Genomic DNA, 15,384 nt, shown 5'->3' on the forward strand with positions numbered 1-15,384 from the left:
TGAGAAGAGTACTAAAGCTCATTGGAGGATGTCAATAACAACTCCCAAAAAGTAAGTAACAATATCCAAAATGTATAACAATAAGCAAGACTTCAAATAAATATAGTGATTACAACAAACAAAGAAAGACCTACTATGAGCCTACAAAGGAAAATCAGGTTGGAACTAGTTAGAACTCTCAAGTTTAGTATCCCCCAAACTATTTACTAGTTAGAACTCTCTCAAATTCAGTTTCTCTCAAGTTGGAACTAGTTAGAACTCTCAAGTTCAGTTTCTCTCAAACTGTTTACTAGTTAGAACTCTCTCAAGTTCAATGAGATCAAAATCAAATAGCCCTCATGATCAAATGAATTCATCTTCGAGTATACTTTCGGAAGTAAGTAGTCATCTCTCTAAATTACTTTAGCCCTTATGTTTAATAATTAATTAATTAATTAATTGTAATGATTCTTTTATTTGAATAATAAATTGTAATGATTCTCTTATTTTAGATGGACATTGTTGGTGAATCAACTCCGCCTCAAAACTCCATGGTGGCACCTCGACAAAGTCCTAGTTCTCTTGATGGATCTGGAAATCCCTTCGATGCAACTCCAAAAGAAGGTGACTCAAGTGACCAAGTAAGTAAAGAAGAAGTTCTCTTAGAATCATTAAAAAGTCATGAAAGGTCTACGGTTTGGGAGCACTTTGAAAGAAAAATTGAGGGTGGTAGAGTTAAAGGGTTGTCCAAGTATTGCACCCAATCATATATGGCCGATCCGGATAAACATGGTACAACTAATTTAAGAAATCATTTAGCAATATGTAGAAGCTACGGTCCTAATAAAGAAATATTTGCCACAAATAGGCAAAATATCTTAACTTTTTCCGCCAAGAAAGATAAGTTGGAAGCTATAGGCTTTTCTCAAGAGGAAGTAACTAAGGCCAGTGTTATGATGATAATTATAGACGAGTTACCTTTTACTTTTGTCAAGGGAGAAGGTTTTTGCCATTTTTGCATGCAAGCATGTCTTATGTGGAGAGTGCCTAGTCGTAAGACAATTGCTAAGTATGTACTTAGCTTGTTTTATTCGGAAAAAGGATAAATTGAAAAGTCAATTGAAGACATTTAGGGTGTGTCTAACAATATATACATGGACTTCTATTCAACAAACAAATTACATGGTTCTCACCGCGCATGTTATCGATGATGATTGAATGTTACATAAAATTTTTTGAACTTTTGTGTCATTCCAAATCATAAAGGAGAATCCATTGCTCAACGTTTGAAGGAATGTTTGATGGAGTGGGGTATAGAAAATATGTTAACTATTACGGTTGCCAATGCTTCCGCAAATGATTTCGGTTTAAGGGACTTGGTGCACCGAATAAGTGGGTGGGGGCTTCCTAATGCACTTTTGCATGATGGAAAATATTTGCACATGAGGTATGTTGCTCATATCCTCAATTTGGTTGTGAGTGATGGGATAAAGTTGTTGAATAAAGCCATACAAATTATTCGTAATGCGGTTAGGTATGTAAGATCTTCCCCTCAAAGGTTGGAGAGCTTTAAAATGTGTGTTGAGAAAGTGTGAATTTGGATGTCCCTACTGGGTGGAATTCCACATTTTTAATGTTGGAATTTGTTTTAAAGTTCGAGATGACTTTTGATGGATTGAAAGTAGATGATGGTCACTACCTTTCGTAATTTGTAAAAGACAATCATGGTAATATGAGGGAGGGCCCACCTTTGACGGAGAGGGTATTTGCAATCTTTTTGAGACCTTTTTATAAAGTGACTTTAAAAGTATGTTGTTCTAATACTCCAACAATCCATACTGTTTTTGGTGATTTGTTTAAGATCAAAAGTCTCCTGCATGAAAACAAAGATAATGATTTTTTTGTCTATAATCTCTATGTTGATGCAGAAAAATATGACAAGTATTGGGGTTCAATTGAGGATATGAATCAATATATTTTTGTTGCACTTGTGCTTGATCCTCGCCATAAATTGGAGAAAGTTATTGATTATTTTGATATACTATTGGGTGAGGATGAAGAAAAAGTTGAAAGTGCCAGAAATGTGATGAAAGACTTGTTGATTGATCTTTACAAGATTCATGAAGATGTCTTTCGGTACACAACCAGTGTGAATAGTGGTGGTAGTTCTCAAGTGACAAGTAGAGATTCTTCATCAAGCATGATCGAAATAGAAAGAAAGTTGAAAGAAAAAAAGTGAAATGAAAAAAGCAAAGAGAGCCTGAGTTGTGCATAATTATGTGGATAGGTATCGTTCCAATTCGAGTTGTGCATAATTATGTGGATAGGTATCGTTCCAATTCTAATGAAGGAGAGGAAGAGGAAAAATTTGATATATTGAATCGGTGAGGGGTGAATGAGGTTTCTAAGTATCCTATTTTGGCACGTGTTGCAAGGGAGATCTTTGTTATTCCTGTATCAACCATTGCTTCAGAATCCTCCTTTAGCACAAGTGGACGGATAATTGATCCATATCGTAGTTCTTTGAGTCCAAAAATGGTGGAGGCTTTGATATGTACTCAAAATTGGCTTAGGTCTATCTATGTTGCATTACATCATGAGCTAACCATTGAGGAGATTGAGTTTTGTGAAGAAGTTGAGAAAGGTAATTTTATTTATTGCATTTGGTTTTCTTAGATTATTTGAAAATAACATTTTAATTAGTATTCTTTTATTATTATTTGTATGTAAAAATGGCAAGTGGAAGTTAAAAAAAAGGTGCTATGTTGCCCCCTAGGCCGCCTAAGCGTTAGCAAGCAAACTCTTGTTCAAACTTGAAATGGTTGAGTGTTGATCTTGAGAACTTGAAGAAGTGTGTGCAAGACATGGAACTTTGGATGTTTACTTGAATTTATTATTGTAGTTGTAATGTTTATTTTAAGTAGAGTATTTCCTTAAAGTTTGGACTTTGGAATGTTTATTTTAGGTGTGGAAGACTTGGAACTTTGATATTTATCTTAAGTTTGGACTTTTGAAAGATTTGAACTTTGATGTTTATTTAAAGCTTTGGACTTTTGGAAGATTTGAACTTTGATGTTTATTTAAAGCTTTGGACTTTGGAAGACTTGATTATAATTGAACTTTGAATATTTATTTTCATTGTCTTTGATTCTATTGGAGATTTGGAATTCTTATTTTTCATTGTCTCTAGAAGATGTAAATTTTGACTTGCCATTGAAAATTGGAATTTTTATTGCTATTGAAAATTGGAAAAAAAAAAAAAAATCGAACCGGACCAAAACCAAACCAAACACCAACCGATAGAAAATCGAATCGAAAAGTAATTTCGGTTCGATTTTCTGTTTTGGCAAAAAAGGGAACCGAATGAAACCAAACCCACCCCTAGACAAGAGGATGTCGTTAGCTAAGACTATGTGCGAAGAACAATTTCATCAAGTAAACCTTTATGCAACAAAATTTGTTGCAAATTATTTGGTTTTCAAGTAATTTCAGTATTATTTAATTTGAAAATTTTCGTCATTTATAATTCTGCGTGATCAATTCGTTTCGTGCATTTAGGGCTGGTTTGGTATTGCTGTGCTTTGAAAAAAAGTTGCTTTTGCTGTGCTGTGAGAATAAGCAGCCGTGAAATAAAGCAGTAGAGTGTTTGGTAAACTTTTTTGTAAAAGTACTTTTGAAAAAAAAAAAAGCAATATTATAGTGTTTGGTAAACTTTTATGTAAAACAGATGTGAAAAAAGCCGGTTTTGCAGCTTCTTGTTTTTGGCTTTTTTTCACCCAAAACTGTGAAAAAAAGCTGAAGCTGAATGTTTACCAAACACAAAAACAACTCCTAGCTTTTTTGATACCAACTTTTTTCAGAATCACCTCAGTACCAAACCAGGCCTTAATCTTATGTGACAAAGGCCTTCATGGTGCAAAGGGTACTTTTTTTTCGTTTGTTTTTCATTTTTTATTAAATTACATAATTTAATTTAATTTATTGAAGTTATTTTAATTAAATAATAGGGAAGTGTTATTGGCACTCCAAAAATCTCTATCTACACTCCTCACAAGTGTATTTTTCTTTCCAAATATAGAAAGTTTGGAGTATAGAATGAGATTTTTTAAGTGCCAATCACAATTCCCAAATTATATAATAATTAATAGAAAATATTATTTATTTATAATATATATATATATATATATATATATGAAAATGTACGTACAACTCAAAAATTGTTTATGTTTATCCAAATACATGAAAAAAGGTCGTTGAGGTCTACTGCGTCAAGGTGCTGGGTACCTTCTAGTTAAAGGAGTTGGGAGCTCGAAGATGGATGAGGAGAAGCTGGTGGGAGATGGATGTCGGAAAATTAAAGGTCCTGTAAAATCTGGGTCATCTTACCCTTCTGGGCCGCCATCGCTTTATCCTGGGTCATAATCTGGACATACTAGGCCACTAGATTTTGCTATAGGTCAGCAACATCCTGCGTCAACGCGGTGACCTATCTTGTGCCCTATCTAGAAGAGGAGGATTCAGTGTCCCGATGTCGCACATTCCCCATCCTTGGTCGGAGTCACGTCCTCGACCGGGGTCTCTCGGGAAAGTCTGCAATGCTACGTGTTGGAGAATAGCCTTGCTCTTATCCACCATAGTAACATGTAATAATAAGAAAAAAAAATGTTAATATTTAATTAATTTTACGCTACTTACAAGTGTAAGAATAATAAGAATTAAATATTCTTACCGTCACTTGCCACCGGTTGTCCCCCTTTTTGTAAAGGAATATACTTACATGGAGCTGCTCAATGGTCTCATCCTTCGATCGAACGTATACATTCTTGGACATGGCGATCTCCGAGAACTTAGAGCCCGCTTGAAAGAAAAAAAGTTAAGAAAAGTGTTAGTAATCCAAATAGAAATTATTATTTATTAGAATTTAAAATTAAAAATATAGGCTTAATTACCTTCCATCGCGTCGTCAGCCTATATGAGAAGGCCTCAAACTCGATATGTGGACAAGTTTCTTCTTCGACTAGTTGATCTTGTTGGCCTTGGCTCTCTTTTTTGTTAAACACCAAATCAACGTATTAGTTTGTCTATTTCAAAGAAAATGTTAAAAAAAAAAAATTAAAAAAAAAAAAATATTATTAATATATGTACGAAAAATTTTTCCTCCTGAAAATGCTTGCAAAGCCACTCTTAAACCTCCGGGCGCTCCACCAACTCTTCAGGACAACCCTCTAGAAGAGCAGTCTGCTGGTCATCATATAGTTCAAAAAACTTGTAGAGGTCGCTTGTCCACTATTTGTACCCGGCTGAGAACCGCTCGTCTATGTAGTTGGCCATCTTGTCATCCATGTCATCAAAATTATAGTTAACCTACTAAAATTGGTACCAGGCGGAATATCTTGTATATAAAAATTATAATCCGCTGGACTAACTAGTCAAGCCTGCTAGCCAACTAAGATAGATTTGTTAGCCAATAAATCAAAGATTCAAGCACCAATTTCAATTCCCAAAAACTATCCTAGTCAGTAAGGCCTCAGTTCATTGCAGGTTATTAATGTGTCAAGTGAGCATGACTGTGAGCACCAATGACACTTGTTGAAGAGATATATGTACCATGTATGTGTATGTGAGATGTGTGACATAGTATAAATAATTTTGAACATAAGAAGTTCTTGGCAGGAAAAAACCCACCTCTCGGTTAAAAAACCGGGGACTCTTTACTAAGTCCAATCCACTAGTGTAAACAAGGTTCAAACAAAGACCACACAAGCTCAATTCCTAGATCCTTATCTACGGTGAAGTTTTACCTTTGTGCAACCTTGCCTTACACGAGATGAACTCATTCGACCTTCAAGAAGTGGCAGCTCCTCCTGAGCTCTTCACCTTGTGGCACCAATATCAACTCAAATCATGAAATGATATGATATTACGACATGCATATAAGATTTGGATTCAAACGACCAGTCAGATTCTCTAGTTAAATAATTGAAGGAAGAATCAAACTTGAATCCAAAAGCCTAGTTTAAAAACGGATTTAAAGCTTAAAACCTGACTAAGAACTTAGTGCAAAACCTTAAAACAATGCAACCCTAATATACAATGATGGGTGTTTAATGCATGAACTTGGTTTTGCAATTAAGGTTTCATAAATAGGGAGGAAGAAAAAGGTAGAAGCATAAATGCTATTTCTATCTCTAATTTCTCTCTAGACAAAAATGTACCTAGAAACCCCCTAAAAACAAAGACCCTAGATGTGGATCTTAACCCAAAAGCATCAACTTATTTTTCACCTACCAAGGACGCTTGTTGAACTACAAACTAATCAGAAACGATCAAGGGCTGAGATTGACTATCAGCAAAAAGCTGTCAAAAAGCCTATATGGGCAAACCTTAAATTGTGTGCCCAATAGCTGGAAATTGGCGCGCAAAACTGACGAGACAACTAAGCTAGTCAGAAAGTAACATTAATTTAAAAATGAAATGCACATGCATGACCAAACCTTTTGAAGTGAGATGTGTCATAACCTTGAACGTTTATTCACAGCAACAGCAGCTCATAGCCAGAGAATATAGTCTAAAGCTAAATTGAGCATGTGGTACACAAATACAATATTTGACAAGGAAAGCCAAACACTTAAGACTAGACTTTACAATCCCCCCCTTTGGCTTTCCTTGACAAAATACCACAAGCCTAGAACTAATTTCACTCACCCACACTCAAGATAAGAACCAAGGAATGATTCCTACATATGAACAACTCTAGACAAGAACAAGTGAAATTTATCATGGGTAATAAAGGCTTGCAAGGTATGAAACACAACTAAAATTTTTTCTCCCATTTTGTCATGGTAAAACAAAGACAAGGTGGAAAATTGCACAGAATAGTCAAATTTGGTGCAAATACACAGGACAAGAACAACAAAAGCACATCAGATAAATAATTTGCAATAGATCATATGGACCAAGCAAAGTGTAGCAACAAGTAAGCACAAAATGAAAACCACCACCCCCCCACCCCCCAGCGCGGCCCCCCAAAAAAATGGAAACTTCCCCAGAAATGATGCTTGCAATATTACCAACTCTTGAACAAGATTACCACACTGAATTAGAGATTTGCACCAATAGACAACCAACAACATAACAACCAGTAAGAGAATGAACTAAGATGTGGCTTGAATATCTATGCTTCCTAGAGATATGTAATTTGAAGAACACAAAAAGTAGATGTGCAATGCAGTTCTCAATGGACAAATCTCCAAAGGCATACACAAACATTAATAATGAGATTAACACAAGCTCATTATCCTGCAGTGATGTGTCAAGGTATGAGAAAAAGGATTTGGGATAGCCATCTTAAAATCATAGATCCAAGCACTTAACCAAAAGGATCATGCCAATTTTAACCAAGCTTTTAAAAATTCATTGACCTTAAGAGAGAACACTTCCTATATAATATAAACAAAGGACAAGACGTGCAAAATAAGGTAAAGGCCTTGAATGAAGGGAGCACATTTTGTGAGACTTTGAGTGAGACACCAATTGAGAGATGTCAAGGTCATTTGAGAGAAGTGTATAATTTATGAACCACATTGATGTATGACCTGTGGAAGGGAATTTGAGACATTGAAACACCCCATGACATTGCATGAAAGGATACTTTTGAAGAGATTTTCCCTTGATCGATGATAATATTTCTTGAAGTAAAACCCCCTTTGTTGTTTTCGATGTTCATATACTCCCTTTTAAATTTTTTTTTTTATATTTTATTTTGGGGAGAGACAAAAAGGAACAAGGGAAATGACACTTGGTTTAGATTACAGAGTAAGTAAAGTCACTACCAATCACATAGAACCAAAGCAAGTCTAAAACCAAAATCACCTTAAGGTTTGGATGATGGAAACATGATTTTTCAGAAGCTATCAAGACAATAGGGAGAACCCTTGACATTAGAGTGAATAATTATCCAACAATAATCCCAAAAATATCATGAATGTATGACAATTAAGATAAGCATATAGAGAGACAAAACATAGGTATCTGATGAGCATTCTGACAAGACAGACACAACCTGGAAGCGTAGCTATTTAAACAATTTAGTTTATAGCAGAAAGACCAATAGACCATGGAAGATCTTTGTACCTTCAATTATTTAGGGCTTTAGTGAATATGTCAGCTAGTTGTTTTTCGGTTGGCACAAAGTTTAGGGTAAGTATCTTACCTTCCACTAGATCTTTAATGAAGTAATGCTTGATGTCAATGTGTTTGGTTCTCAAATGTTGGACAAGGTTCTTAGAAATATAAATTGCACTCAAGTTATCACAATAAACAAGAAAAGTGGATTGAGATATACCGTAGTCACTGAGCATGTGTTTCATCCACATTAGTTGAGTGCAACAACTCCTGTCAGCCACATATTCTGCCTCAACAATAGACAAAGAGACACAATTTTGCTTCTTGTTGTGCCAAGAAACCAAATTGTTCCCAACATAGAAAGCTTCCCTAAAGGTACTTTTTCGATCATTAATGCAACCAGCCCAATCAACATCATTAAACCCAACCAAGTTTATGTTGGTGTCATGAGTATATTGAAGTCCATAATCAGTGGTGCCACACACATCCTTGATAACCCTCTTGGTTGCTTGTAAGTGAGACTTATTGGGACAACTTTGAAACTGTGCACATACTCCAACAACAAATGTGATGTCTGGTCTACTAGCAGTCAGGTAGAGTAAGCTTTCTTCACCAAGTTCTTGGCATACTTTGTTTGAGAGATGAAGATGCCATCATTTTCTTATTTCACTTGAAGTCCAAGGAAGTAGTTTAATTCACTAACCAAGCTCATCTCAAATTCACTTGTCATCATATCGATAAATTGTTTCACAAGAGAATCAGAAGTAGACCTAACAACTATGTCATCCACATACACTTAAGCAATCACAACATGAGATTTAACCTTTTTAACAAACAACATTTTATCAATAGAGCCATGAGTATAACCATGGGTAAGAAGATTAGAAGACAACCTGTCATACCAGGAACTTGGGGCTTGTTTAAGATCGTAGAGAGCCTTCCTCAATTTGTACACCTATATGGCCTGTGAGGATCCTCAAAACCCTTAGGTTGTTCCACGTAGACTTGCTCATTAAGATATCCATTAAGGAATGCGGTTTTGACATCGATTTGGAAAAGCTTGAACTTTAAATGGCATGTAATAGCACAAAAAAGTCTGACTGATTCAAGACGAGCAACATGAGCGAAGGTTTCATCAAAATCAACAGCTTCAGGTTGAGAGTATCTTTGAGCAAAAAGTCTGGCCTTATTTATTTATTTATTTTTATCACATTTCCTGACTCATCAAACTTATTCTTGTAAATCCATTTAGTGCCAATAACGTTAGTGTTCGATGGACGATCGACAAACAACTAGATTTCTTCCTCTCACATATTCAGCTTTTTTTGCATGGCAAATATCCATTCTTCATTAGTTAGGGCATCTTTGATATTCTTGGGCTCAATCTGGGAGACATAGCAAACATTTGCAACTTCATCAGCTATTTGTCTTCGAGTTCTAACGTCTTTGGCAATTGGATCCATAATTTCCTCATCACGATGACCTTTGGCCCACTTTGGTTTATCCTTGAGTATGACATGAGAATCTTGATCAGTGCTTAATTCACTCTCATTGTCACTTTTTGACACCACACTTGACTCAATAGAAGGATCACTGCTATCCTTAGTAGAGGGAAATAACACATCATCATTTTCAGTTGCCAAAGAGGGATGGACATTAGTGTCATCAATCTTGACATTTATAGACTCTATGATGGGTTTTGTTCTTAGATTGTAAACCCTATAAACCCGACTTGTGTTAAAGTACCCCAAGAAGATTCCTTCATCACTCTTAATATCAAACTTTGCTAGATGTTCTCGATCACGTAAACTGTAGCAAACACTCCCGAAGACTTTGAAATACTTTGAAACACTTTACCATTGGCTTCTTACCCTTTTAGAGTTCATAAGGTGTCACATTAGTGCCACTTCTGAGAAACACTCGATTTGAGATGTAATAACGGTGTTCATGGCCTCGGCCCAAAAGTGTTTTGCCAAGTTTATGCTGTTCAGTAGCACCCTAATCATCTCTATCAACACAAATTTTCCTTCCCAATACACCATTTTGTTGAGGCGTGATTGGAGCAGAAAATTCATGCTTGATGCCATTTGTTGAACATAAATCGTCAAAGTGAGCATTCTCAAATTTGGTTCCATGATCAGTTCTGATTCTGACTAGAGCAAGATGGCTAGATAGAGATTCATTCAACATTACTTTGTACATAGTGAAGAACCGTTGAAAGGTATCAGATTTTTCCTTAAAAATCATACCTAAGTGAACCTAGAGTAGTCATTTGCAATTACTAAGATGTACTTCTTACCATCAAGAGATAAGGTCTGAATTGGTCCAACAAGATCCATATGAATCAATGGAAGAGGCTTAGTTGTTCTAATGTCAGTCACTTTCTTGTGAGCCATCCTAGATTGCTTTCCTAACTAACATGATCCGCAAACATATAAGTTAGAAACAGAAAGAGGTGACAGCCCCCTAACAACCTCATGTTTGGATAATTTCTTGAAGTCTTTGAAGTTCACATGCCTAAGTCTGTTATGCCACAATACGCTAGTTTCATCAATAGTTTTATGGCACATAGAGTATTCTGCAATTTTAGAGACATCAAGAATGTAGCAATTGTCTCCAGATCTTGAGAGTATAAGCAAATTCTTTCTATGTTTATCCACAATCCGGCAACCTCTTTTTGAGAAGCATATCTCTTGGGTAAGGTTCTCAAATTTTTTTGAACAACGTTGTTTCATCAATAGGCTTTCCTAACCCCAAGGCTTGATTTGTCAACATTTCAACTTTCTCATATAAAACTGAGAATGTCTTAGACTTGAGTATTCTCAAATCCTTAAATTTTGAAAGAGTCATTTGGAGTTTTAGATCTCTCACTTGTTTATCACCCTCATGAAGAATTTAGAGTTTGTCCTAAGCTTGCTTTGCAGTTGTGCAATATCAAACATGAGCAAACTTATTAGACGAAATGTTAGAAACAATAGCATTCTTTGCCTTTCTATCAGCCATGGTTGAAGCAATTTCTCCTTGAGTTCATTCACCTTTTAGCTTAATCGCACTCTCCATTGACTAGCCTCGATATAGCCTTCCACTTAAGGGTGAGATAATCAACAACTATAAGATCTTGAGCAAATCGGTGTAGGCTAAAGTTCTCAGCTTAACAAATCATCTAATTGATAACATGGCATCGGGCTCCACATGTTATTAAGCAACTAACCAGTAATTTGATATCAAGCTAAGCCCAAATACAAAGCAATAACTAGACAGAACTTTAAGCAATTCTAATTTACTGGAGATTGAAGGACCTGGCTAGCGATTCTGTCCAAATCAACAAAAGACATGCCATTAGGACTAGTGGTGGCCTCCGTTGCCAACTTTTTCCATTCCTGGGCTTTCTTCCGCATCTCTTTGCCTTCCTCTCCCTCCATTAACTTTCTCACAAGTCCTTCTATGTAATCTCTTTTCACATCGCCCTCTATCTCCATGCCTATGCCCCACTCTTTGCAACTGAACCTACAATTCATTTGTTGATCTGCAAAGACGGGCCAACAGATCATAGGCACTCCACCACACACGCTTTCAAGAGTAGAGTTCCATCCGCTGTGGGTCAAGAACCCTCCGATAGCTGGGTGACTCAGAACTTCTTGTTGAAGGCACCAACTTGCCACTAGACTTCTTTCTTTGGTCTCTTCCGAAAACTCTGACGGAACGACAGCTGATTCCCCACCAACAAGGTCAGGCCTAATTACCCAAAGGAATGTTTGATTGCTGTTTGCAAGTCCCCAAGCAAACTCAGTGAGCTGCTCCTCTGTCATGACTGTGATGCTTCCGAAATTGACATAAACCACGGAATTGGGTTCTTTGGAGTCGAGCCATTCAAGACACTCTGGTTCTTCTGTCCATAGGTTTGATCCAATCGACTTCAACTCGTTCTCTGCTGGGATCTGATTAAGCTGTAGATGTAGGGGTCCGACGGAGTATATAGGTGGTAGCAAAGTGGAAAGTGCATCTAACACTTCATGCTCAAGGGCATAAAACGTGTTCAAAATGAAAGCAGAAGCTCTATGATATCGTCCTATTTCAACCCTAAGAAATTCCAACATGATGTCATTTGGGTCTGTGGTTCTAAAGAAGGTTGGGATGTCCCTCAGTCGGATACCTCTCATGCCCGGTATCCAATCTATAACCGTGTCCAAATACCCATTCGTCAAGTAGCTTGCATCTGCAAATGAAATTGAGAAACAATTCTAAGGTGTTAATATTCTTTTAAAAAAATTAACACGTTTAGTACATAGTCAGTGTTACCAAATGACCACTCAGGAAGGAATTTGTAGTTAGTGTACCTTTAAGGGGTATTAAGCCCTTTTCGATGAGAGGGCTCAACTGAAGGTAGCCCATCAAACTGCAAGCACTTGCTGTTGCAAAAATAACAACTGGAATGCCCAATTCTTGGGCTGCTTCGAGCGTGAAGGTCATGCCACCATCAGAAACTATGCAGGTAACTGGAGGGGAACTGGGCAAGGAATTGAGCTTGGACAAAAGGTCTTTGAAAGGTGCTAAGCAATTTTTCTTAGTGGAAAAGCATAGAGCTGTTATGTCTTGAGTGGCATTGACATCAGTTGTAGGGAGGCCATCAGGAATGGTTTCGAACCTAAAGGAGGGGAGGCCATCAAGAGAGTTGGGACCTCGGGCTTTTAGAAGGCGTCTGTGGTTGAACTCTGTGTTCACAAAGGTTGTGTGAAAGCCTTTGTAGTTGAGGAGCTTGGCTAATTGCAGCATAGGGATTATGTGACCCTGAGCTGGGTACGGTATGAAAACTGCATGTGGCTTCTCTATCATACCTTTTGAACCCATTTTTTTTCTTTGCAAAAATCAATTAGGACAAAGCTAAGGAAAATGAATATGCTTGGGAAGAGGTCTTTACGGTACCAGTTTTATACCAAGGAGAGAGAGAATCAATTAGTTCACAAGCTCAACAATAAATTAGTCACACTTAGACACAAACGATGAGATCCGTGATGTACTGCACTGCAAGTTGCTGCCATTGATTTTTGTTTGTTATTAAAATAAATAAGTTCACCAAAAATTTTTTATTAAAATAAATTTTTTTTGGTGAACTTATTTGGTGCCATTAATTTTTGTTTGTTATTAAAATAAATAAGTTCACCAAAAAAAATTTATTAAAATAAATGTTTTTTGGTGAACTTATTTATTTTAATAAGTTTTCAGATTTGTTTAATTGTTTGCACATTCTGATTCCTATTCTATATCCTTAGTATTAAAATAAATTCAGGGTTGCCGCTTTTTTCTCTTCTCCATGGGAGTCTTCCTCTCCCTATGAGATTCTCCTATTAACTGCGTTGTCGATCCTTTACCAACCCACCTGAGCACCATTAACCCACTTCCTTTGAGTATTGTCAAGTTCTATCTGACCCCTCATTTTCATTTAAGATAGCCCCATTTCTTTGTCTGGCGCCTTAAATCCACCACATCGATTATTGGTTAGTTTTTGTCAGAACTCGGAAACCCCTATTAACTTGTTAAGATGTAAACATGACGTAATTATAACTGTTTAAATAGAAGGGAATGGAAGGAAAAAGAGATTAAGAAGGAAAGAATCCTACTCCTTTTCTCGGAGGCCTGGATGTTGATGACTTTATGGATGGGACCTCCATCTGCGCGTTGATTGGGGTTTGGATTGACGTTCACCGTGCAATCCCTCTGGCAACCAAGGACTTTATGGCAACATTTATGAGCTCTCAAGAACCAAAGGACCCGGCTTCTCTACCCTTTTAGTTCTCATACACTCTTATCTCTTTTTATTTTTTGCGATTACGGTTAAGTCACGTTAATATTTTATATTAATTTTTTTTTATAGAGATAATAAGATAAAAAACAATAGTGATATAAAATGTTAACGTAGCTTAACCGTGACCTTACAAATAAGAAGGGATAGAAGTGTATAGAAACTGAGAAGACAGAAAAGCCAGGTCCACAGCCAAAAACAGGTCAGTGGGTGGAAGACTAGGTTTCTAGATCAGTTGTAGGGAGGCCGGCCATCAGGAATGGTTTCGAACCCAAAGGAGGGGAGGCCATCAAGAGGGTTGCGACCTCGGGCTTTTAGAAGGCGTCTGTGGTTGAACTCTTTATTCACAAAGGTTATGTGAAAGCCTTTGTAGTTGAGGAGTTTGGCTAATTGCAGCATAGGGATTATGCGACCCTGAGCTGGATACGGTATGAAAACTGCATGGGGTTTCTCTATCATAGCTTTTGAACCCATTTTTTTTCTTTGCAAAAATCAATTAGGACAAAGCTAAGGAAAATGAATATGCTTGAGAAGAGGTCTCTACAGTACCAGTTTTATAGTCACACTTGGACACAAACGATGAGATCCGTGATGTAATGCACTGCAAGTTGGTGCCATTATGTTTTGTTTGTTAATCTATTTTGATATTTTTTTTTTGGCGAACTTATTTATTTTAATATTTTGTGTTCTGTAAGTCTTCAAATTTGTTTGATCATTTGTACGTTCTGATTCCTATTCTATATCCATAGTATTAAAATAAATTAAGGATAAATTAGATTTTCATCCCTCATTCTTATTAGTTGAAATCTTATTCATTTTTCATTTTTGATCAAGGTCCATTGAGTTTAATTCATGTCATTATTTGAATATTAAATTATTTACAAGTCATTATATGTCAATTTAAAAATGCAAAATTATTAATCATTTTCTAATATAATCCTCTTACTATTTTTTTGTTTCATATACTTCTATTTGTAATTTGAATCTTTTTTTTTTAATTTATACCAATATTCTTTTTAGTTTTAGTTTGTACCCATATTTTTTATTTAATTTGTACCAATATTTTTTTATGAACATACCCATGCTAATTATATGTGTTTATTTTATGTTTTAAAATATATCAATAGTTATTTCTTACACTATATTAATAATTATGTGGGTACATTTTTTTTTTTTTTTGCTAGAACTATGTGAAAAACAAATTACTCTATTATTGATTTTTTAGTAACTCTTATATTTGTAACAATATTATTTGGATTTGTTTAAATTTTATAATTTGTGGGGTATGAGTGCATAAATGTATGAGTTAAATCCCTTAAATGATGGATCTTGATTAAACTATTTAAACACATAAGGTTTTGTTCTAACAATTAGGTTGATTAGGGACCGGAATCAAAATGACGTATAAATTAAACTATTCTAAAATCTCAAGTATCACTTTTTATTTATTAATTAAATAATGTGAAACTTAAATTAATGTT

General features: G+C 35.9%; 1 protein-coding gene across 1 annotated transcript; it reads right to left on the reverse strand.

Moving 5' to 3' along the window:
• Positions 1-11,236: 11,236 nt before the first annotated feature.
• LOC103927169 ((R)-mandelonitrile beta-glucosyltransferase-like) lies at positions 11,237-13,459 on the reverse strand. The gene is made up of 3 exons (XM_048581330.1): positions 13,361-13,459; positions 12,441-13,030; positions 11,237-12,319 (listed from the first exon to the last, which is right to left on the reverse strand). Exons 2-3 carry the CDS (start codon positions 12,949-12,951, stop codon positions 11,379-11,381), a joined length of 1,452 nt encoding a protein of 483 aa, XP_048437287.1. The 5' UTR covers positions 12,952-13,030; positions 13,361-13,459; the 3' UTR covers positions 11,237-11,378.
• Between the last annotated feature and the right edge of the window lie 1,925 nt (positions 13,460-15,384).

The sequence above is a fragment of a genome, unplaced genomic scaffold, assembly GCF_019419815.1.
Source record: "Pyrus x bretschneideri cultivar Hongxiangsu unplaced genomic scaffold, Pyrus_bretschneideri_v1 Contig17, whole genome shotgun sequence".
Classification (NCBI taxonomy): domain Eukaryota; kingdom Viridiplantae; phylum Streptophyta; class Magnoliopsida; order Rosales; family Rosaceae; genus Pyrus; species Pyrus x bretschneideri.